Below are 25437 nucleotides of genomic sequence, written 5' to 3' on the forward strand. Positions count from 1 at the left end.
TATCTCCTAAAGAGGTCTACAATGACCAATTACAAATGCAACAAAGGAGAGAAGCTGAAAAGCTCAAGGGAAAAGCAAGTATGTCACCAACGGCTTCACCATCCTTTCAAGAAGGTAAGATTGAGGTTGCTGACCAAGGTAAGGTTTCTAAGGTTCATATTGAGTGGAAAGATTAAGGGAAAACCGAAAGAGAGGGAAAAGGAAGTGGCAAACCCGAGAGCTTGGAGACGGAAGAGAAATCCGAAGGTTTGCACCAATCCAAGGGAAAAAAAGAAAAAGAAAAAAAAGAAAGGTTAAGTAGCAATTTTTATTTGAGTTTAGGGGATATTAATAAGGTTATTGAGTGTAAGAAACCTTTGCTGGTCATGATTTATAAAGAAAATTATTTTAATGATCAAGCTAACTTTGAAGAACTTGAATTGCCAAGTTCAATGATTTCTCTTTTGAAGGAGTTTGGAGATGTCTTCCCAAATGAAATTCCAAGTGGACTACCACCTATTCGAGGGATAGAACATCAAATTGACTTTGTTCCAGGAGCTGCCATACCGAATAGACCAGCTTATAGGAGCAATCCTGAAGAAACAAAGGAGCTGCAAAAACAGGTAAGTGATTTTCTTGATAAAGGATACATTCGTGAGAGTTTAAGTCCATGTGCTGTTCCTGTTTTGTTAGTGCAAAAAAAAGACGGTACATGGAGAATGTGTGTTGATTGTAGGGCTATAAATAATATTACCATTAAATATAGGCATCCCATTCCTAGATTAGATGATATGCTTGATGAGTTGCATGGTACTTGCATGTTTACAAAAATTGATCTTAGGAGTGGTTATCACCAAATTAGGATGAAAGAAGGTGATGAATGGAAAACCGCATTCAAAACTAAATATGGGCTGTATGAATGGTTAATTATGCCTTTTGGATTATCCAATGCACCTAGTACTTTCATGAGGCGTATGAATCATGTAATGCGTCCATTTATTGGTAAATTTGTGGTTGTTTATTTTGATGACATTCTAATATATAGCCGAAATCTAGATGACCATGTGGATCAACTTAGGCAAGTTTTGCAAGTTCTTAGAAAGGAAAGATTGTTTGCTAACATAAAAAATGTGAATTTTACAAAGATGAGCTTGTGTTTCTAGGATTTGTAGTAAATGCTGCAGGAATCAAAGTTGACCAAGCTAAGGTGAAAGCAATTCAAGAGTGGCCGGTTCCTACTTCTATCACCCAAATGAGGAGCTTTCATGGCTTGGCAAGCTTTTATAGAAGATTTGTCAAGAATTTTAGTACCATAGCAGCACCATTGAATGAAGTTGTCAAGAAGAATGTCGGCTTCAAATGGGGGGAAGTACAAGAAAAAACTTTTAATTTGTTGAAAGAAAAATTGTGTAATGCACCTTTGTTAGTTTGCCAAATTTTTCTAAGACTTTTGAAATTGAGTGTGATGCTTCGGGTGTAGGTATTGGAGCTGTCCTAATGCACGAAGGAAGACCCATAGCTTACTTTACTGAAAAATTAAATGGAGCTGCCCTAAACTACCCGACTTATGACAAGGAGATGTTTGCTTTGGTGAGGGCTTTGGAGACGTGGCAGCATTATCTCATGCCAAAGGAGTTTGTGATTCATACAGATCATGAGTCTTTGAAGCATATCAAGGGTCAAGGAAAGCTCAACCAAAGGCATGCCAAGTGGATTGAATTTATTGAACCTTTCCATATGTGATCCGCTACAAAAAAAGTAAGGAAAATGTGGTTGCCGATGCATTATCCCGAAGGTATGTACTCTTTTCTACCTTAGATGCTAGATTGCTTGGATTTGAACAATTGAAAATACTTTATGAGCATGATAGTGACTTTGGAGAAATTTTTAGAACCTGTTTGAAACATAGATTTAAAAAATATTACATATTTGAGGGATATTTGTTTAAGGAGAACAAACTTTGTGTGCCTAATTGTAATATTAGGGAATTATTGGTTCGGGAAGGACATAGGGGTGGTTTAATAGGTCATTTTGGTGTTTTAAAAACTTTATCCTTGCTGCAAGAACATTTTTATTGGCCTAACATGAGGAGAGATGTTGAGAGAATTTGTGAAAGATGTTTGAAGTGCCGAAAAACAAAATCAATATTGAAGCCGCATGGATTGTATAAGCCTTTGCCGATTCCTACCTATCCTTGGGTAGATTTATCTATGGATTTTATTCTTGAGTTGCCTAGGTCAAGGACAGGTAAGGATTCAATATTTGTTGTAATAGATAGGTTTTCTAAGATGGTACATTTTATTGCATGTAACAAAACTGATGATGCATCCAATATTGCTAATTTATTTTTCAAGGAAATTGTGAGATTGCATGGAATGCCAAAAACTATTGTTTCGGATAGGGATGCTAAGTTCTTAAGCTATTTTTGGAAAACTTTGTGGGCTAAATTAGGTACTAAGCTTTTATTTTCAACTACTTGTCATCCACAAACTGATGGACAAACCGAAGTAGTAAATAGAACCTTGTCTGCATTGTTGAGAGCATTAATTAGTAGAAATTTAAGAACTTGGGAAGAATGTTTGCCACATGTTGAATTTGCATATAGGTCTTTACATTCAGCAACTAAATTTACTCCATTTGAAATTGTTTATGGTTTTAATCCTTTGACTCCATTAGATTTAACACCTTTACCGTTAAGTGAGCATGCTAATCTAGATGGAAAACAAAAAGCTGAATTTGTAAAGCAGATTCGTGAGAAAACACGAGCAAACATTGAGAGGAGGACCGAGCAATATGCAAAGGTGGCTAATTAAGGCCAAAAATCAATGGTGTTTGAACCTGGAGATTGGGTGTGGCTGCATTTAAGGAAAGAAAGGTTTCCTGAACAAAGGAAATCCAAACTCATACCGAGGGGCGATGGGCCTTTTCAAGTTTTGGAGAGGATAAACGACAATGCCTATAAACTTGATTTACCAGGTGAGTATAGTATTAGCGCCACCTTTAATGTTGCTGATTTATCTCCTTTTGCTGCAGGTGATGACTTCGATTTGAGGACAAATCCTTTTCAAGAGGAGGGGAATGATGCGAACCCGCCCGAGCTAACACCACCGACAACTTGCTGGGGTACTGATCCGGTACGGATGAAGACTGGACCGATCACTAGGGCTCAAGCTAAGAGGTTTAAGGGCAATCTTGCTGTCTTTATCCAGAAAATAATTCATTCTCAAAAGGGCTTGTCCATACCTGAAGATAAAAGACCTGTTTTAAGTATCCAAGTGGTGGAAGCTGATACATCGGATAGCCATACATCGGATATTTTATATCGGACACCCTTGCCTTGGACATCGGAACCTTGCCTCGGACATCTGATCTCGGACTTCAGACATCGGATGTAACTTAGCTCGAAGAGACATCAGTTAGCTCGGCCAGACATAACTTAGCTCGGACAGACATCAGTTAGCTTGGATAGGCCATAAGTTAGCTCGGACATCAGGCAAACATAAGTTAGCTCGGTTGAATACATAATTCAACCTAAATGTCAAAGTCAACTCGTTACCTAATTTGCGATTGACTTTATTTCTTTTTGGGTTTTTATTTATTTATTTCTGGACAAATAACTTTAGGAAGGTTTTTATTTTATTGTAAATTAATTAATTCCTAATTTAATATAAAGGAATTAATTAATCAAACTTAGATTAGGAAATGAAGTATAGTTGCGGCCAATTAGGTTTCTTTATGTGTGTGGCCGGTTTTACCTAGGGTTTTTGGGGTTTATTTTGTTTCTTTCAAAGCCTATTTAAAGGCTTATTTTTCAATAAGAGCATAACTTTGATTGGATTAAGAAAATACTTGTGAGATTAATTATCTCTTTGTTCTTTGAGAACACCTAAAACACCATTAGAGAATTGGTTGTTTTAGCTTGACTTATCAATAGGTTTTCCATCCCCTATTGTAGCGTCTACATTATACCAAGGTTTCTAACCACAGGTTGGTTAGGGGTTGAGGTCCATTCCATTAGAACTTGAACTTAATTAAGATCCGGGCTAATATAATACGGGTTTAGGAGCAAGTCGTCCTAGGTTCGTATCATCTTTGTAGTAGGATCCTCGAGATGAGTTCTTCCTCTAATACTCTTCCTTTAAAATACCTTCATATCTGGATGCTCAAGAGATTAATTCGAACAAATTATGAAACTTTGTCTCCTCAAACTTCTTCCAAAGGTTATAACTCAATCCGCTCTAGGCTAGCTTGACAAACTCTTTTTTTGGTATTACCAGATGACATCTGATCCTTGCCCTCTTGAACCGGGCAATAAAGTTCTCAACTAATTCACATTCCATCTAACGCAAACGCGACAAATCGGCCATAAAGATCTCCGGCTTAATCCTGTAAAATTGCTCATGGAATTTATGCTCTAATTCATGCCAAGTATGGATTGATTTTGGCTGCACGTTGATATACCAAGAGAAAGCAAAACTTGTCAAAGAATTTGCAAATAAACGGAGCTTTAAAAATTCATTGGCCACAACTTCTCCAACTGGATAATGAAGCGGCCTATATGCTCCATAGTAGACTGATTCTTTTCACCTGAAAATAAGGTGAATTTAAGAAATCTAAATCCCCTTGGAAATTCGATCCGATCAATGGTCTCTGGATAAGGTCTTCTATAGGATGGTTGACCAATTCTTCTGAATGCAAGGCCGATCATCTCCTTGATGATGGTCTTAACGGCCTCCCTATCCATTCCATGGTCGTTGGTCATCCAGTTTTGGACATTATGTCCATGTCTCCATGCCGAACTGTGGTAATCGACCTGGTGGTGATGGTCTTCATTTTGTCCATACAGAAAGTTTTGGCCAAATTGTTCAGCATGCCTCCTACCATGACCTTGATTTTGAACAAGTGGGAAAACATGGAGCTGAAAGTCTGCCCTTCCTCCATTTACATTATTTGCAGCTTGAGGGGCCTGCATGCCATAAAATGCGGCTTGAAATGCCCACACTGCATGTGGTACGACCTAAGAGGATAATACAATCTGTTCCTCCCGGCCATTTATAATATTCTGGCCTTGGTTTTCGGTTGGTCCACCACCACGAATTAGGTTCCAAGCTAGTGGGGGAATATAAGGTTGTCGCTCTAGTGCGACCATCCTTCCTTCATTTCTGTTCTTTCTAGCCGGAACAGTTGGTGCGTTAGCCCTTAACATGTTGCCTTTAGGTATGGCCGAAAAGGCCTGCACCTATTCTTCTTGGCCAATAAATGGCCTTGCACCACTCGACGAGGCTTGAGTAACTTGCAATTGTTGATGCAACAAATCCATAATGCTTTCCAACATTCATTGTTGAGTCTCCTAATATGCTTCCATCTTCCTTTGACCTTCCTTCAGATCTCAGGATAGTTTACGGATCGACTCCTGGGTGGACATCTCCGTCTACTCAAAAGTCTTGCCAGATTCTTCCTTTTTGTTGTTGTTACGAGTGTCGAACTCCAGAGACCTTGATCGAGTCTAAACCATTGTCTTCGGTTAACAATTTGTGTATGTCCCACTAGGCATGCCAAAAAGATATATTGGAACAATGTCAAAAAATTTCCAACAATCTGTCGTTTTCTAAATTTGTGGACGTGCCACTTCAAACCTGTAACAGTTCAAAGAAATAAAAGAAAAAATATGCGCCAAATGAATCAAACTCCTCAGAAGATTGTATTGATTATTGGAGAACAAAAATAATCTTACAAGGTTCAATTGCGTTAATGAATAAAGAACTTTTAAAATAAAATTTCAATTGAAAACACTTAAGAACAATAAACTAATTGAAGTAAATTCTAAAAGAATAAACTAGATAATCTATGTTTTTATAGTCGTTTGTGGAGATGGGTAGAGATTCCTTTTAAAGGCAATGGAGCTTCAACTTATATATGTAGAGAACGTTGAATTGCTTTACCCGCTTCTGATGTGGGACTTTTCAAAAAACCAACTTTAAAATCATAATTTATACATATGCAAGTTTTGTCTTTCTATCATCTCCAATCAATGTGGAACTAATGCTATTTAATTGATCTCCCAAAAAATAATATTGCAATGAAATAAAAATATTAATTTGAAAAATTAATATTGTGGTCCAAACACTATCATGGCCGTCGTAAAATGGCCAACCAAGCTCTTCCATGTGGTAGTCACCAATAAAAAAAAAAAGCTCTTCCATGTGCTGGCTGTGCCAACTTAATGGCAATGGCTAGAATATAATAAGCTTATAATTTATTTAAAAATATATATCAAAATTATCGATGAAGTCTAGTGGTAAAAATAATTAATTCTTTATACAACAATATGAATTTGAATTCTCTCACAGCCTTACTCTTAATATAAAAAGAACGAAAAGAATACGTATCAAAATTTTTAATTCCACGCCACATAATAACATGTAAAATTCATTTAGTCAATCATTAATTTATTTATCATGATATATTTTAGGTAAATTTCATTTTAATCCATTCCGTTCCAATTTTATTTTATTTTTCCTTTTTCATACTATGGATCCTTTGCATTTTATTTTTGTTTGATTTATAACTTTTTTTCAGTTAAAGACTTAGATTACGTTCGGTATATAAAATAATAATTCCTTCAAAAATAGGAATAGATATTAATAAAAATAGAAAATGAGATTAGAAATGATATATTATTATTTATACGTTTGGTAAAAATTTTGACTTAAAATCAAAGTTTAGCCTTTATAAATTTATTTTTTTTGGGAAAAATATTCAAATTTGGGAAAAATTAATTACAAGTTAAATTTTATATTTATTTATATATTTTTAGTATGTAATATTCAATATAAATCGAAATATGTTAAAGATATTTTAAAGTTTATCCGAATTAAAACATAAAAATAAAAATTCTGAAATTTTAAAAAAAAAATTGTTTATTCCTTCAAATAGGGACATGTTTATTCCTATGGTATATGTATTGCCAAATTTAAAACTAACCAAATATAGAAAAAATGAAATTTGTAGAATATGTATTCTATTTCTATATTTATTCCATAAATCAAATGTAAAGTATTAGTATACCTATGTATATTTAACTTAAGTGAGACTTTTAACCTTGTTACTTATTTATAAATGAATAATTCATTTACGTTTTTTTATTCTTATATGTTGTCATACTAGCTTTCAAATAACAATTATTATTTTAGTTTGCAATTTTCTAAGGTATAAATGTTTAAAAATATATATATATGATTGATCTTTGTAAATGACCCTTTTTTTTTTCTGAAAATATGAATAAGAGAAAATGTTAAAATTATTAGTCTGAGTAAAATATACAAGTTGACTAAAAATTGACTTGCAAAGGAAGGAGGGTGAAGTGATACAAAAATAAAAACGTAAGAAGGCTGAAGTGAAATTTCTTATTATAATGTGCATTTGTGCAAAATCCAAAAAATCAAATGGGCAAAGGTGAAATTTATGCTTTTTATTTTTTATTTTTTTATTTTCCTTTTCCCCTATGAAACATGTAACTTTTCTTACAAATATTCATATTCTGCAGCTTTATTATGTATATTTTAAATGGACCTAGGTCCTTTACCTATTTTTATTACTTGCTTAATTATATTTGGCATTTTATGATTGAAATATATTCAAACATAATATCTTTATCTTAGAATTTAATTACCTGTTAAAAGTTGTTGTTAATAAAATAATTTGATATTATTCGTTCTATCTACAAGCCTAAAGAAGCAGAAGATCCAAAGTCATTTTAGCATAATGATTCGACATGCAAGTACAAAACATGCCACATAAACTATTTCTTAATTAATCAAGTCAATCCATCCTAATATTGAGTTAAGCATGTTGATCGGAACCTAAACAAGAATAAAGAAAATAAAAACTGAAAAAAAAAATTAGCAAAGAAAAATGTTATTTTAATTGCCTGTCAAAACATTTTGTTAACAAAATAATTTGATATTATTTATTCGATGTGCAAGCCTAAAGAAGCAGAAGATGCAAAGTCATTTTAGTGGAATGATTTGACACGCAAGTAGGATATATGCTACATAAACTGTGCCTTGATTATCAAGTCAATCCATTCTAATATTGAGTTAAAGCATGTTGATTGGATTATTGTCACACCTAAACACGAATAAAGAAAACAAAAACTAGAAAAAAAATAATAATAAAATAATAAGGAAAAAGATCGTTTTTAGGGATAATATGGGCTTTCGAATTATAAAATTGAATTGGCCCACTATCTTTTACATCCAAACTAGATGGCCCTAAGTCCTATATACTGTATATTTCATACACTGCATTATGGTGTGTGTATTATTTAATGATTGGTTGGTTTAACAATTACTCACCCTTGTCCCTAGTCTATACGTCTCTTCTTTATTTTATAATTATACCGCTTTGAATTCCATGATGACAAATCCCTTTTAAGTCTTGGCCCAGCACTTGACTCTTCTGCGCACTGTCACTTTCTTGGTAGCTATCTAAAACCCCAAGCCTTATTGAAACCAAATCTCAATTTTCTTCTGCTTCAATTTTTTTATTATTATAACCATTTACATTCCCACCACCGCTCAAATGGATGGCTCCGCCTCCTCCATCTGCCACGTGGTGGCCATGCCGTATCCCGGCCGAGGCCACGTCAACCCGATGATGAACCTCTGCAAGCAGCTGGTTTCCCGGTCCCACCGTATTCTCGTCACCTTTGTCGTCACCGAAGAGTGGAGCGGCTTCATCGACTCCGAGCCAAGGCCCCACAACATCCGCTTGGGCACACTTCCGAACGTCATACCTTCCGAGCACGATCGTGCCAACGACTTTCCTGGCTTCGTGGAGGCTGTCGCGACGAAATTGGAAGCTCCGTTCGAGCGGCTTTTGGATCGGCTTGAACCGCCGGTGAGCGCCATCATAGCTGATAACTATGTGGTTTGGGCAGGTGGTGTAGGGAATCGAAGGAATATTCCGGTGGCTTTGCTCTGGACTATGTCGGCTTCAGTATTTTCGGTGCTACATCATTTTGAACTGCTCGTACAAAATGGCCATTTTCCTCTGGAACTGTCCGGTGCGTACACTGTTAATAATAGTACTTGCTCCATTAATAGTTTGAGTTTTTTTTTTTTTTTTTTTTTTTTGGAAAGTCAATAATAGTAGAATTATTCGTGGAAATTTGTTGAATTAATAAATATGATGTTACTTTTTTTCGGGTGAATTAATAAATATATATTACTTAATAACATATGTAGCTGGTATGCTAGATGTCTCAGCATGTATAAAACAGGTGTCGTGCATTTTTAGATTCTAGCGACTAACGTGAAAAAATGGAAAACAAAATCTTCATAGGATATGTCTTTCTGCAACTTCAAAATAATAATAATAACCCTAAGACTCGCAGTGGAGCTCCCGTGGCAGAGATCCGCAACCTTGGCCTGTGAGTGCCAGGTTCGAGTCTATGGGGTGGGCTGGGGTTCCTGGGGGCAACAGCCACACTAGGAAAAAAATAATAATAATAATAATAACCAGTCCTGATTAAATTTACAAAAAAAAAAAATATATATATATATATATATATTGTCCTGATTAAATGTGTCAAACTTGTCCTTTCGTGGATCAGACCTTTTCTGGCTTAACAATTCAAAATGACAGATATTTAATATTCTAGCATAAAAGTAAAATTAGTATGCATTTATTTTATTTTTATTTTTTATTATTTTTTATCGATGTCAAACCAGTACGCATATTCATTAGTAAAGTTATAATATATTTTTAAGAGTTAGTATCATTTTAACTCCAAACTACTGTATGTCTTTCATTTTGTCTATAAACTACAAATATTTTCCATTTAGCCATCCAATTAACTATTATAATAATTATTATTATTATTATATAATCTCATTTTAGTCCAATTAAGCATTATATTTAGATGGATGAACGTGATGAAATTTTTTGTACATGATAAGTTTTATAGCTTTTTTCGCAAATAATTTTATATTCTTAATTTTGTTCTTAGGTACTTTATATGATTAATTTGCCAAATTTATTAAAAAAAAGTCTAATTGAATTAAAATAATTAAACAAATAACAGTTTAGAAGGCAATATGAAAATTTTCATAATTTGGAAGCAAATTAAAAAATGTGTCCTAGCTTAGGAGTAAAATGATATTACCCATGTTTTTAATTATTAAATTGAATGTTCCAAAAAGGAAAAAAGAAAATTATCATATTGAAGTTTTTTATTTTTATTTTTATTTCATTTTCAAGTATTATCAAATTGAAGTTACTAACGTTGATGTTGAAATTGCTTTTCATTTGCATCCCCGTTTCGATACGTGCCAAAGAACGAGGACAAGAGGTGATCGAGTACATACCTGGAATATCAAGGACGCGAATAGTAGATCTCCCTACAATGTTCCATGGTAACGGTCGAAAAACCTTGGGCAGAGCTTTGGAAGCTGCTAATGGAGTGTCAAAAGCGAAATACCTTCTCTTCACTTCTGCCTGCGAGCTTGAATCTCAGGTCATTGACGCATTGAAAGCCAAAATTTCTACCCCTGTCTATCCTGTTGGACCAAGCATACCTTATTTCCTGCTTGAAAATGAAAATACTTCTTTAGGTGGTCATGATCGCCCTAAACCCAAGTATCTTCAATGGCTAGATTCTCAACCTGAAAGATCTGTCCTTTACATCTCAATGGGTAGTTTTCTTTCGGTCTCAAATGCCCAATTGGATGAAATTGTTTGTGGTGTACAAAATAGTGGTGTAAGGTACTTGTGGGTGGTACGTGAGGATACCTCTGTGTTCAAAGATGGGTTTGGTGGTGATATTGGGTTGGTTGTGCCTTGGTGTGACCAATTGAGGGTATTGTGTCATCCTTCTATTGGTGGGTTTTGGACACATTGTGGGTGGAATTCCACTTTGGAAGCTGTTTTTGCTGGGGTTCCAATGCTAACTTGTCCAATATTTTACGATCAAATACCAAACAGAAAGCGAATTGTTGAAGATTGGAAGATTGGATATGATGTTAAGAAAGAGAATGAGGGTTTGGTGACCAGAGATGAGATTTCAGAGCTTGTGCAGAGAGTTATGGATCCAGAATGCAAGGAAGGGAAAGAGATGAGAAAAAGAGCAAAAGAGCTTCAAGAAGCTTGTCATGGAGCAATTGCTAAAGGTGGGTCATCGGACGAGAACCTTGATGCTTTCATTAGGGATATTTTGCAAGGGAATTGCCGTTAAAAAAGCTAATTCTTTGATGCTATTTTATCCAAGTTTTCTTTTTCATTTTGGGTTTTAACCTTCTGATTGTCAAGGAAGTCCTGCAAAATAAATTTGGTTCTTATCAAATAATTTCATGGAGAATTAGGAACACGCAAATAAAATTACATAGCTGTTAGGGTACTTTGTTATAGTTTACTTTTTCTACACATGAGATGAGCCATAAAAGAAACAAATAAGTGCAGTAAGGGTTTTGAAGAGAAGTTTTTACTTATTCCCCTGTTTTTTTAAGTTGTAAAATCTTGATGCTACCAAAAAACAAAAAAAAGGTCGTTTATTAGGTTGGGAAAAAAAAAAAAAGGATAAAGTAAAAACTATAGTTTCTGCTCAATCTAACTTATAAATATCAACACCGACATTGTAGAGTATTCTATAACCATCTTGAATTTTCCAGAGATGAGTGAGCAACAAGTAGAACCTAGAAATTGATTGAAAGATCTGCTCCAAAAAATAATAAACCGCCTATCTATAACCATCCAAGCTGGTGAACTTAACCTTCACTTAGTATAAATGGTAACAGTGCCAATTTGTGTGTGCAAGTGTTGAGTGTGAGTGCTTTCGTGTGTGCTGTGAAGGGACAAGTGTTGGTAAGTGAGTGTGTTTTGTGTAGCTGAAAGTGTCCGAGCGTGTCTGTATATGATTCAAAGTTTAGTGAGTGAGTCAGTGGCTTACGTGTGACAGTGCATAAAATGATTTTCTGTGTTCAATTAACAGAAATCAGTTTTTTTGTTTAGCTTTTGTCCATTGTCTCTGACATTTTGGTATTAGAGTTAACAATAGCCTTAATCATTTGGTATAAGAGCTGGGCGATACTGTTAGATATATATAAATATTATGAGAATTTGGATAATTGATACCTTATTTACAGGTTCATTTGTACCATTAAAAAAATTGATTTATTTACTGCTTAACGTAATAGAATTTTTGGATACATATTTTTTGTAATATTTTAATTTATCTATTAAAGTGAAGGATTAATTTTCTTTAGAGATCTATTTGATTCATATATATTTTTTATTATTATTATATTTTTTATTAAATTATTATTTTAATATATGTTAAAATTAATGGATAAATTCATGTAATTTATATATGATTTTTGTTTTTAAAAGGCTGAGATTTTATTGTTATTATAAGTGAACAAATACACATTGCATTTGTGTTAGAATTTTCAAAGATATCATTTTGGTCAGGCAAAAAAGGATTTAAAAATAGTGTGTTCCTTATAGGTACTATTATTACAGATCAAATTTTCATAGCTGCAATTGAAGGTTAATACTTTTACAAATTAATGGAATTTAACTATACATGTTTACGACCCGTGTTTCTTTAATTTCAACAGATACAAGTTCATTTTTGGGGAGGGTTTTTGCTTGTGGTACTCACGTGGTAAGTCTTGATTTGAGTTGTGCTGCCGGTATTTTCTGCAACTACAATGGGAGATTGTCATATTGGTGAAGGCATCAAGAGTCTCAACAATCAAAACTGTAGCATGGATGTAGTCGTCGTGTATGAGGTCGTATCTGAAAGTCCAAATCTTTAAGAGATCATAGATGAAAGCAAAATTGGGCAATCGTTAGATGTTGAAGCTTTGAAGAAATGGAACATCAAAATTGGTAATACAATGTTTGCTCTTAAATCTGCAGCTGAACTAGAGACGTTGGAGTAGATACAGGGTCTAGATGTTATAAAAAAGGCCAGGGACACTTTTGCTAACATTGCTTTGCCAATTTTGAAGTTTTACTCCTTCAAAACTTCAGCATCTCGCATTGCTTGACTTTGCTGCCATCTATGATCTCTTACAGAATTTTGGCTCTTTAAATACGATCTTATGCTTGACTATGTGCTGTAGTTTTGATTGTTGAGCTTTTTAATGTTTCCACCCACTTGAAAGTCTTCTATTGTGATTGCTAAAAAAATACCCGCAGCGCAACTCGAACTGAGACTCTGCTTTCCTCCTTTCTTTTTCACTTTGGTTTGAACCTCCTTCTCGAGGAAGTCCTGCAAAATAAATTTGGTTCTTATCAGCCGATTTCATGGAGAATATGTAACATGCAAACGAAATTATATAGCTCTTAGGGTACCTTGTTAGAGTTTACTTTTTCTATAAAAGTTTAAAGAAATGCAGGAAGCGTTTTGAAGGGAAGTTGGTTCCTGTAAGTTCCTTCTTTTCTTTTCTTTTTTTTTTTTTTTTTTCTCTTTCTAGTTGGTAATATCATTCAACTACTTAAAAAATGTAGTTTATTAGCAAAGACAAAAATAAAATAAACGAATAGTTTCTGCTTAGTCTAACAATTGTTTGTCATATAAATATATATAGGTAATTGAGATTGAAGATGAAAATTAAGGTTAAATAAAACAATCAAATAAACTATACAAACCAAAATATTCATTTCTCCAAATGATGATTAATAGGTGAGAATCCTTATATTAAAAAATCTATATATTGGACCATGTTAATAACCTCTACCTTTCCCTTTATTTCTATTTCCGCTATTATTTTTTTCAACACATTTCACATTAATACAGATTATATTTTGAGTTATTATTATCTTCAGGCTTAAGTAAAACAAATTATGATTGCTGTTGTCATCATCCGTTGCTTTGTGTGCATAGATCATAAACTTGATTTCTAGCTCTGAAATGTTTGGAGAAACTGGATAAGGGTTTATAAAATAGGAGATTGATTAAAAAAAAAAAAAGGTTGGTTAGCGGAGGATGAGATCGAACTAGATTTATGTAAAATCATAAGTAAAGATAAAAAAATTTTCCAATTGAAGTTAAAATATTAATTTTTTAACATAAGCTAGCTAGCAATAAAAAAACAGTTACTTTTTGTTGAGTAGAAAAATAAATATATAGACATCTAAAAGTCTAACCTGCAGCAGCAAAGTTGACCCTTATAAACCGGTACAAAAAGTAAAATAAACCAATAGTCTTATATAGCATTTCATCAAACATGATCCAAAATTTTAGCCTGGGCTTGTTTTGATGCATAGATATATCATAGAATAGATGGACACTATCATGGCCGTCGGACAACGACCAACCAAGCTCTTCCATGTGGTGGCTGTGCCTTATCCCGGAAGGGGCCATGTCAACCCCATCATGAACTTCTGCAAGTTACTGGCTTCAAAGAGAGACGATCTGATCATCACCTTTGTTGTGACTGAGGAGTGGCTGGGCTTTTTGGGCTGTGATCCAAAGCCCAATACTATACGCTTCCGAACCATACCCAACGTCGTTCCTTCCGAGCTGATTCGTGGTGCCGACTTCGCCGGTTTCTATGAAGCTGTTATGACAAAGATGGAAGCTCCGTTTGAGAAGCTTTTGAATGAGATCGCACCGCCAGCGACTACGGTCATAGCCGACACTGAACTTCCTTGGGCAGTTACCGTCGGAAACCGGAGGAATATTCCGGTGGCCTCTGTCTGGACCATGTCGGCATCGATATTTTTACATGGGTATATTCGACATTTTGTAGGTATGCTTATTTATTTTATTTTTTTATAAATATGTTTATTTAGTTGCTAATAACTAATTATATATGTATTGCCCAAAAAAAAAAAAAAAAAAAAAAACTATGCATGATACGCATATTTTTTTCCTAACCAACTAATTGCATTAGTGTGTATATATATATATATATATCTTCTCTTTTTTTTTGGAGTAAGAACCAATTTGATATATTTATCGTCCAGTAGCTAGTATCATTTTAATTCATTAAAATTTGTAAACCATATAAAATAAAATAAAAATGTTTTCATTTTCAATTTTAGGTTTTTTGTTTTTGGGTAAAATAGTTGAATTTTCGGATTAAAAAAAAGTGTGTCAAAGTTTTTTTTTTTTTTTTTCTTCCCGCTGAAAAAGTGAGTCAAAGTAATGTTTTTTGTTTTTCCCAGAAAAAGGAAATGAAAGTGAGTCAAGTAATAAGCACGATAATTTTCTTCATTAAAAAATTACAATAATTATTTGTTTTATACATGGATAAGCACAATAATAATGTGGCATGCAACATTTTCGACCTCGGGTCTAGAAAAAGTGCAAAGTGACAAGTTGGAGAGCAGACGCACAGTCAATGTTTTTTGATGGAGCAGAGTATACGTTGGAACTTGGGCAGCCTTAAAATAACAATTTTTTCCACCAACTTTGCTTTGTCCGAATTCACCAAATATACATATATATATATATATATGCATGTATCCGTATATAGATAAGAGGAAAAAGATTATCAGTTTTCTTGGTGTGTGTATATATATATATATATATTATATACATTTACGAAAAAAGAAAGTTCAATAAAATATACTTTGCTCTCTCCGAAGCTTAACGTTTCAAGAAACTAATATTTATGAATTTAATATCACAAATCTATTCAGCTTTTTCATTTGGGTATATAAAACCTCTTCAGCTTTCTATAACTTTATCAAGTAAATGTTTCACCAACCAAAAAAAAAAAAAAAAAAACACTCAGACTCGTTGCCGAGAGAAATACTCGGATAATTCACATATGAGATGGAATTGACCGCAGTTGAGCCAACCACCGTCTGCCATGTGGTGGCGATGCCTTTCCCTGGCCGCGGCCACATCAATCCTATGATGAACCTCTGCAAGTTGCTGTCTTCAACAAAACCCCAAATTCTTATCACCTTCGTCGTTACCGAAGAGTGGCTCGGCTATATCGGTTCCGAAGCCAAGCCGAATAACATCCGCTTTGCCTCCATCCCAAATGTTATCCCCTCTGAGCGGCTAAAGGCCGCCGACTTTCCGGGCTTCTACGAAGCTGTCATGACTAAGATGGAAGCCCCCTTTGACCAACTCCTGGATCGGCTTCAACCACCGATAACCACTATCCTAGCTGATATAGAGGTCCTTTGGGGAACCAAAGTAGGGAATCGGAGGAATATTCCGGTTTCATTAATTTGGACGATGTCGGCCACTTTTTTTTCTTTGTTACATTTTTTTAATCACTTCGCAGAAAATAGGGAATTCTTGGCGCCGCTTCAACTTTTTCAAGGTAAGGGTTGAAATTTGTGCTGTATTTAGTCCAAATTTCAGCTCAACCGTCCTTTGTTTATTTTTTTGTGTGTGTGTGTGTAATTTGTTGAGGAATCATCACATCACCAAACAAAAGGTCATATCTCTATAATCTGAAAATCAACTTAGGCTTTTTTATTTATTTTATTTTATTTTTTTTCCTTTTTTTCTTCTGTCCTTTCAATTACTTGGATTGTGTAAATCTAGAGCACAACCAAAATGCCTTATTTGTCTGCAATTAATGTGGGATTTGCTTAATATCTGCTCCTTCATTGTAGACCAAGGAGATGAGCAAGTGCTGAACATACCAGGAATTTCTTCCACACTCATGCCTGACCTTCAAAAAGTGGGCCGTGTAACTGATGAAAGAGTCTCGAAGCTAGCCTTGGAATGCGTTTCCCAAGTCCGAAAGGCACAATACCTTTTATTGACCTCATTCTACGAACTTGAACCCCAAGCCATAGACACTTTACAAGCACAACTTCCCTTCCCTCTCTATCCAGTTGGCCCTGCAATTCCATACCTTGAACTTGAAAACACTTCTTCTACATCACCTACCGACTATCTCCAATGGCTGAATTCGCAGCCACCAGAATCTGTGCTTTACATCTCATTGGGTAGTTTCCTTTCGGTCTCAAGTGCCCAAATGGACGAAATCGCTGTTGGTCTTCGAAGCAGCGGTGTTCGGTTCTTGTGGGTGGCTCGAGCAGAAGCTTGTCGGCTAAAGGAGAGCTGTGGCGATATGGGATTGGTGGTGCCGTGGTGTGAGCAACTGAAGGTTCTTTGCCATTCCTCTGTAGGGGGTTTCTGGTCGCATTGTGGTTGGAATTCCACTTTGGAGGCTGTTTTTGCAGGTGTTCCAATGCTCACTTTTCCTCTGTTTTTGGATCAATTTCCCAATAGCAGCCAAATTGTTCATGATTGGAAGATTGGGTGGAAGGTTGAGAGAGATGGGAATTGGATGAATAGAGAAGAAATTGCTGAGCTCGTGCAAAGTTTCATGAATCTTGAAAGCAATGAGGGAAAAGAAATAAGGAAAAGAGCAAGAGAGCTCAGCGAGGTGTGTCACAGAGCAATTGGAAAATCTGGATCATCTGAAACCAACCTCCATGCTTTTATCAGGGATATAACACTTGGCCAAGGACTGAATTAGGCACTCTAATTTCTCTATTAATTTTCCTTTTTTTTTTTTTTTTTGTTGTGTCATTATATATTTTGTGTTGACTGCAACACGTATTGCAATTTCGTATGATTTCAAAAGACATTTTTGTTCAAGAGAAACTCAATTATTTTAGCACGTGTATGACTTTACTGCTCGTTGAGTTGACTGATAGACTGACTGCGTCAGAGCATGCGACATATTGTCCGAAAAGTATAGGGGTAAATTTGTCAACCCACTCTTCTCTTTCTTTTTTTTCTTTTTTTAAGTTTTTAAAGCAGAGCGCAGCGGTTTAAACTTGTAAAAAAGCTCAAAATTTTGGAGAAATGGATTCCAGCAGGGCAGAACCAACCAAAGTCTGCCACGTCGTGGCCATGGCGTCTCCCGGTCGAGGCCACATCAATCCGATGATGAACCTCTGCAAGTTACTGGTTTCCAAAAGCAAAAACATCCTGGTCACCTTCGTTGTCACCGAGGAGTGGCTTGGCTTCATCGGCTCCGAAGCCAAGCCCGACAGCATACGCTTCAGCTCCATTCCTAATGTTGTCCCTTCGGAACGTGTCCGAGGCGCCGACATTTCGGGGTTCGCGGAAGCCGTGATGACTCAATTGGAAGCTCCGTTCGAGAGGCTTCTGGATCGGCTTGAGCCATCGCCAAGTGTTATTCTGGCTGATATTTTTCTGCGGTGGGTGGTTGGCGTGGGGAACCTGAGGAATATTAAAGTGTCGTTGTTTTGCCCGACGTCTGCATCCATGTTCTCCATTTATCAACATTTCCATCTTTTCGAACAGAACGGTGATTTCCCGGTTAACTTGTTAGGTAAGGGTCACAGATTTGTTCAAAACTTTTTTTTTTTTTTTTCCTTTTTTTGTTCAATGCAAACATATACTGATATACATATATAAATCTCCTCTGTGCATGTGAAATTGTTCAAAAAAATATGTATCTATAAAATACTTTGTATTTATATAATATATATAACTACAAAGAAAAATATTTACATTTTTTTTTGTGAAAATCATAATTTAAATTTCATATGAGCTTAATTTAAATTTCATATATATTATTTAGTAAATTGGTTTTTTATATTTATAAATGGGTGTGTGGAAATTTAAATTTGGAATCATTTGCCAACGAAAACGGGTTGTAGGCCAGTAAATTGGTTTTTCATTAATGTATATGCATTACATATATTAAATAACTTTAGTTTGTAAAAGAATAATTGAAACTATTCAATCTCATTTCATTCAATTAAATTGAGAAATTAGAAGTTTTCTACTTCAATACAGAATGATTTTCAACATGCATTTATGAACTTTTTCAACTAGCCAAATTGATCAAAACAGGGGTTGTCGTTGGCTAAAAGTTATATAGATGTAGAAGCTAGCTCTTATACCAATCAATATTACGAGATTTCAAAATGTCACATTTTTTTCACTGACGAGGAAAACATGTGCTGTTCACCATTCATGGACACGGCAGAGAAAGGGATGGAACGCGTGGACTACATTCCAGGAGTTTCTTCAACACGATTTGTTGACTTTCCTCCCCATGTAGCAGGGGCAAGTCCACGAACACTACACCGTATCCTTGAGGCTTTCACTTGGTTGGTTCAGGCACATTGTCTCATATTCACATCCATCTACGAGCTTGAACCCCACACCATTGATGTTCTGAGAGCAGAATTCTCAATTCCATTATACACTGTTGGCCCTGCAATACCTTTCTTCCAAGTAGGAGAGAAGCTATCTCCTAGTATCGATGGCAAACTCAACTACTTAGAGTGGCTAGATTGCCAGCCACCAAACTCTGTTCTGTACATCTCATTGGGAAGCTTTATGCCTGTTTGTAGTGCCCAAATGGATGAAATAGCTGCTGGTTTGAAGAAGACTGGGGTTAGGTTCATATGGGTGGCTCGTGGCGAAACAGAGAGGTTGAAAGAAGAATGTGGGGATAAGGGACTGGTAGTGCCCTGGTGTGAGCAATTGAGAGTTCTGTGCCATGATTCTGTTGGGGGGTTTTTGAGCCATTGTGGTTGGAATTCTGTACAAGAAGGGATTTTCGGTGGAGTTCCTTTTCTTACTTTCCCTTTAGCCTTTGATCAAGGACACAATAGTAAGGTAGTGGTGGAGGATTGGAAAGTTGGGTGGAGGGTGAACAAGAATAATAATAATGTTGGTGCTGGGGAGGATAATTTGGTAATAAAAAGAGAGGAAATTGCAGATTTAGTGAAGAGGTTTATGGATTTGGAAAGTGATGAAGGGAAAGAAATGAGAAGAAAAGTGAGACAGCTTCAGAAGATAAGTCATGGTGCTATTGCAGAAGGTGGATCATCTGAAACGAATATCAATGCCTTCATCAGAGACATTGCTAATATCAAGTAAAATTTCAATTATATATATATATATATATATATATATAGTTTTGCTATGAAACACATGTATTTCTATGCTATCGAGGGCAATGCCTAGTTACATTACATGTAACGTAGTTATATTACATATGACTTAGCAGATATATAGCCGACACTTGAAGATGAAAAAACATATTAAGTGGCAAGTATAATTGTGACTAATAACATTAATTTTTATCACCAAAAAGTTGTGATAAATATTTTACCGTTGAGTTGCTACTTAAGATTCACTAAGGACCCATTTGAAAATTATCAAAATTAAAAAGGAAAATAATTTTCAAAATTTAATTTTCTAGAATTTAATTTTCTGAAAATTAATTTAATTTGCCACATAATCTTTTAGTACAGGGGCAACGTCAATTTTGGCCTTATATAAGCAACTAGTGGCAGCATGTTATGCCACTAAAATTTAAAAGGCTGTGACTGTATGCTATTAAAATTAACAAGTATATGAAATAGTATCACTAAATATCTGAACGGTGGCTATAATGCAATGTCGCTCCTTATAGGATAACCATTTAGTGCCAATATAAATTGTTGGCATTATACACTTTAAATGTGAAAATAATGCAATATTACCACTGTCAGCGGATCCATGTAGTTTGCCATTTATTTACATATGGGGCTCAATATTTTTTTGACAATATTTTATTTTATTTTGTGTTTTTCATGTCAAATTTATTCGGTGTAAATGAAACCAATTCATAAAGCACAGCTAGCCAAGGTTTAAAATATCCGATATTTTTTTAAAATTTTTTTGATATTTTTATTTTTTGAAAAGGTCGATATAAAATTTATATTCGACATGGAAATAAATAAAACTTCTATAATATCCATAGAAATTTTCAAAATTTCACGAAAATTTACATGGAAATTTCCATAAAATATCTATATAAAATCCTTAATAATTTGATTAAAAAATCTATAATTTGCATGGAAGAAATTTCAAAAATATCTATGAATTTTTTTTTTAAAATTCGTAAATATTATTGAAGAAGATAATTCATAATTTTTTGAAAAATTCATAAATTTTATTTTTCATTTTCTTTTAAGAAGAAGACAATATATCATTTAATTATATCAATCAACCAAATATTCTCTATGAATTTCTTATACCATGGGGTATCTTACAATAGTATTATATAGTTTTAAAATTATACCATGGACACTTTCTTGTCTCTATATATTATACTTGCTTGTTCACTCTCTTGTCTTTGCATAATTTCACGTGTCTTTTATATTAATACATCGTTATGTAGTTTTGAAATTAAAAAATATTCTTCATAAATGTGTGTTTGACCATTGCTTGGGCACTTTCTTGTCTCTCTATACTACACTTGGTTGTCCACTCTCTTGTCTTTGCATAATTTCACATGTCTTTTATATTTTACCAGAACCAATACATATTTTTCATGAGTCATGAGTGTGCTTTTGATTATAAAATATTCCATGGAAAAAAAATTCACATCATTATTTTATTTAAATAGCAAGTTTGATGCTTTGTTCTTAACATTTTTTCTTATACATATTTTTGGTTCTCACAAAATTTCAAGTTCTTTCATACAACTTATTTGGATATCCTTTTTACAGGTTAGTTTCTTTATCGTAAAAAAAAAAGGTTTATATTTACTTTTATACTTTAAGATCTAAATTCTTTAATTCACTTGTATTATTGTTATTTGAATTATTAATTGTAAGCTAATTAATTATATATTAACATATGTATCTATCTCTATATATATATGGTGAAAATGTAACATGTATATGTGTATAGATATATATATATATATATGTAATAATCATAAATGATTAGATTTACAAACCCAAATTTAATATATACCTTAAACTTAATATATGATGTGTGATTGAAAATATAATTGTTTTTACTTATTGGATAAAAAGCATAACTTAAAAAACCCACTTTGTCATTTAATTTTTTCATGTTGTCTTCTACGTAAGCAAAACTTCATAATATAACATGTTAAAACTTATAAACAATAAATAAAAACTTGATTAGAAAATAAATCTTATACATATATATATGTCGGCTAGAATATACATTGTTAAAGTATATTAAATTTGCCTAAATATATTGGTTATTTCTTTTTTTGCTTTGGAAATATTGGTTATTTCTTTATGTAGTGTTTTGTCCCTTTTCCAATTGTAAACATCTATACTCAAGGCATTGGAGATCTATAAGGAATCATTTTCGTACCAGGTACATTCATTAAAAACGAATTATTTAATTTCAAAAATCTTAATTTTTTTGTTATACTAAATTATTTTTCATAGTTATAAGAAAATATTTTAATCAAATATCTCTATCCAATTCCGATCAAAAATTCAAATATATATATATTCATAGACAAATATTAAAATTGTTATTGTTACTATTACTGTTACTCTTATTATTATTATTATAGGATAATGGCTAGTAGAGGAAGCAAACGTGATCCTACATGGGAACATGGTTTTCCAATTGAAGGTAATAAAAGTGGAACAATATGCAAATATTGTAATCGCATGATGAAGAGTGGTGGAGTAACACGATTAAAATACCACCTTAGTGGTATTGATTCTTCACACAATGTACAACCTTGTGGTCAAGTGCCTCCTGAAGTTAAAAAATTCATAATAGATTTGTTAAAAGGAAAACAACAACGTAAGATAAAAAAAGCAAATAGAATGGCAGATATTCGTGCAGATTTACGAGGACAACTGCATGCTGAAACATATGATGTGAATGATGAGGATGATGATGACATAGCATATCCACCTGGGATAGATCCATATGAGAAAAATGATTATTGAGAGGCAATTCGTGCTTCTAAACAATCAGAGCGGGAAAGAAGTCATCTCCACAAAGTTCGATATCAAGCTGAAGGAGGCGAATCTAGCAGTCATGCTAAACCTGCAGTACAACGAACATAGAGTCTTAAAAATCCACAATCAAGATTTGTTGCACCAAGCTTATACAAGTCCTCTCAAGCAAAGCAAAAAAATATAAAAAAAAAAATTCTGGAGGAAAAATAAAAGAAGGTATGGGAAGAATAATAAGTAAATTTTTTATTTATGAAAATTTACTAGCAAATAAAGCATCATCCCATCATTTCAAGAATTTGGTAGTAGGATGCCAACAAGTAGGGTCAGGTATAGAACCTCCAACCCCTTATGAGATCAGCACAAAAATATTTGAATATGGAGTATGAGGAGATAAAAGACCATGTAAACAAAATGAAAGTGAAGTAGGAAACCTATGGTTGTACAATCATGTGTGATGGATGGACGGATCCCACCAGAATGTCTATTATTAATTTCATGATTTACTAAAAAAGAAGCACAGTTTTTCTAAAATCTATTGATGTTTCAAATTAAATAAAGGATCATAAATACATATATGAGCAATTGAAGAAAATAATTATGGAAATTGGGAAGAAAAATGTGGTACAAATTGTAACAGATAATGGCTCTGCATTTGTTAAAGCTGGGAAGAAATTGATGGGAGATTACAATTTGTACTGGACTCCATGTGTAGTACATTGCATTGATCTCGTGTTTGAAGATATTGGGAAGAATGAGAATGTGGCTATTGTGATCAAGCAGGCTAAAGCAATCACAACTTACATCTACAATCATAATTGGTTGCTAGTAAATATGCGTGAAACTTGCAAAGGTGACATCATTCGTCCGGGACTTACACGATTTGCCACAAACTATCTTGCGCTTGATAGCTTGGTTAAAAAGAAAGCAAGACTTAAGCAACTATTCACATCTATTGATTGGACTAATCATAATTATAGTGCTTCAAAAGAAGGCCAAACAGTGGAAAATATAGTACTTAATCATAGTCAATTATTTGAGCCTTTATATAAGTTTTTATGTATTGTTAACACCGAGGTTTATCGAACAATGGGAGCAGCGTATGAGTTTATGCGAATTGTTAAAGAGGAACTTGACAAAATGCATGGTGCAAAGTGGATATTAAAGATCATCAATAATAGGTGGGATAAAACCTTAAAGCATCCATTACATGCAGCAGGTATAAGCTCATAGTCAATTTATATAAAATACGCTAGACTTTTATTTTTTTGTTAATGTAAAATACTTTATATCTTTCATTATTTATCTCTAATTAAATTAAAATATATATTTTTTTCCCTTTTATATAGCTTATTATTTAAATCCTCAATATCAATATAGACCTGGGGTTGGAGAAGATTCTAATCTTATAAAGGCTGTACACGATGTCTATGCTACATTGGATCCTAAATCCGCCGCAATTAGCCAGTTTGGAAAGGAGGTATAATGATGATAATTTATTAACATAATATATTTTAAGGGTTTATAACTTTATTTTATTTTATTTTACAGCTTACATACTTCAAGGATGCAAGGAAAGGATTTGCAAGACCAACAGCAATTGCTTCTAGAAAAGAGATGTTTCCTGGTAAGTTTAAATATTATAGTATGTGAATATCAATTGATGTAATAGTACAAATATGTAATCATATAATAATTATTTTGTAACAGTTGAATGGTGGATCATGTATGGTGATAGTGCACCTATAGTAGAAAATTGGCATTGAAAGTTTTGTCACAAACAGCATCATCCTCTGCCTATGAAAGAAATTGGAGCACTTTTGCACTAATACATACAAAACAAAGAAATAGACTAGTATATAGTAGAATTGAAAAACTAGTCTATTGTTATTATAATATGAAACTCAAGTTGAGGGATATGGAAGCTGAAGAAGAAAATCATCAAGACTTGGATCCAACAATAATATTTGAAACTATAATGGAAGATGATGATGAAGAGAGCAACCAAATATACCAATGGATTAGAGATGTTCATTTAGATGATCATAAGGGGAATCCTGATCCAAAGAGTGCTCAACAAGCTGAAAAAGAAGGGATAAATGTTCAAAAAGTTATTACTGAAGAAATAAATTCTAGTAGTAGTGATTCATTTCAAAGGCTTATGAGAGAGCCAACTAGAACTACTAGTGCTTCAGCTCCATCAGGTGGTACACATTCACAATTTGAGACTTTTAGTAGTCACTCTAGCTCTAGTGGTGATGAAGATAACTTCAATAAATTATCTGAATTAGAAGGTAGAAAAGGTAGTGACTAAAGGGAATCACCAAGTCAAGAAGTTGGATTAAGCCCATTTACTGATGAACAATATTACACACATGCAACATAGGATGAAGATCATGGGAGTATAAATGCAGGTCAAGGATTCGGTGCTGTTGGGGATGGAAAAGGAAGTTTTCCCTTTCTGCATGGAGCTTGCCCACCTGTCTGTTAGTCATGGCTCACTGGGTGGTTGACCACCCCTATTCCAGTAGTTCCAGATGAAGGCACATCGAGAACCAGCCCAATCAACATCTAACAAACTTTCAATACACGAATGCCCATGGAGCTTATACAACAGTCCTTGTCCGGGAGCTTTCTTCAGATACCGTACGTATACTAGCTTCCCAGTAAAGAACTCGAAGACTATACACGTAAAGAAAAATCTATGATGGAAATGTCACAACAAGAAGAAGATTCAATTTCTATGAATTTTGG

The 25437-nt window shown here is 34.1% G+C and overlaps 4 protein-coding genes across 6 annotated transcripts; all 4 read left to right on the top strand.

Moving 5' to 3' along the window:
- Positions 1 to 8257: 8257 nt before the first annotated feature.
- On the top strand, positions 8258 to 11326 carry LOC107411528 (UDP-glycosyltransferase 87A1). Its single transcript, XM_048468019.2, has 2 exons — positions 8258 to 9046; positions 10320 to 11326. Exons 1-2 carry the CDS (start codon positions 8563 to 8565, stop codon positions 11213 to 11215), a joined length of 1380 nt encoding a protein of 459 aa, XP_048323976.2. The 5' UTR covers positions 8258 to 8562; the 3' UTR covers positions 11216 to 11326.
- Positions 11021 to 17588, top strand: LOC107411552 (UDP-glycosyltransferase 87A2-like). 3 transcript variants are annotated; one of them, XM_016019158.4, is made up of 3 exons: positions 11021 to 11150; positions 14254 to 14738; positions 16570 to 17588. In XM_016019158.4, exons 2-3 carry the CDS (start codon positions 14270 to 14272, stop codon positions 17442 to 17444), a joined length of 1344 nt encoding a protein of 447 aa, XP_015874644.2. In that variant the 5' UTR covers positions 11021 to 11150; positions 14254 to 14269; the 3' UTR covers positions 17445 to 17588. The 3 variants fall into 3 exon arrangements, with proteins under 3 accessions (XP_015874644.2, XP_048323975.2, XP_015874643.3); XM_048468018.2 differs by having other exon boundaries at positions 11023 to 11150; positions 14270 to 14738; XM_016019157.4 differs by lacking the exons at positions 11021 to 11150; positions 14254 to 14738 and adding an exon at positions 15574 to 16271.
- Positions 17589 to 17729: 141 nt separating this feature from the next.
- Positions 17730 to 19951, top strand: LOC107411548 (UDP-glycosyltransferase 87A2-like). Its single transcript, XM_048468015.2, has 2 exons — positions 17730 to 18269; positions 18933 to 19951. Exons 1-2 carry the CDS (start codon positions 17777 to 17779, stop codon positions 19832 to 19834), a joined length of 1395 nt encoding a protein of 464 aa, XP_048323972.2. The 5' UTR covers positions 17730 to 17776; the 3' UTR covers positions 19835 to 19951.
- Positions 19952 to 23283: 3332 nt separating this feature from the next.
- Positions 23284 to 24449, top strand: LOC132799684 (uncharacterized). The gene is made up of 4 exons (XM_060812128.1): positions 23284 to 23864; positions 24064 to 24163; positions 24235 to 24310; positions 24394 to 24449. The coding sequence occupies exons 1-4, from the start codon at positions 23284 to 23286 to the stop codon at positions 24447 to 24449; spliced, it is 813 nt and encodes a 270-aa protein (XP_060668111.1).
- The last annotated feature ends 988 nt before the right edge of the window (positions 24450 to 25437 follow it).

This window comes from Ziziphus jujuba, chromosome 10 (assembly GCF_031755915.1).
Source record: "Ziziphus jujuba cultivar Dongzao chromosome 10, ASM3175591v1".
Classification (NCBI taxonomy): domain Eukaryota; kingdom Viridiplantae; phylum Streptophyta; class Magnoliopsida; order Rosales; family Rhamnaceae; genus Ziziphus; species Ziziphus jujuba.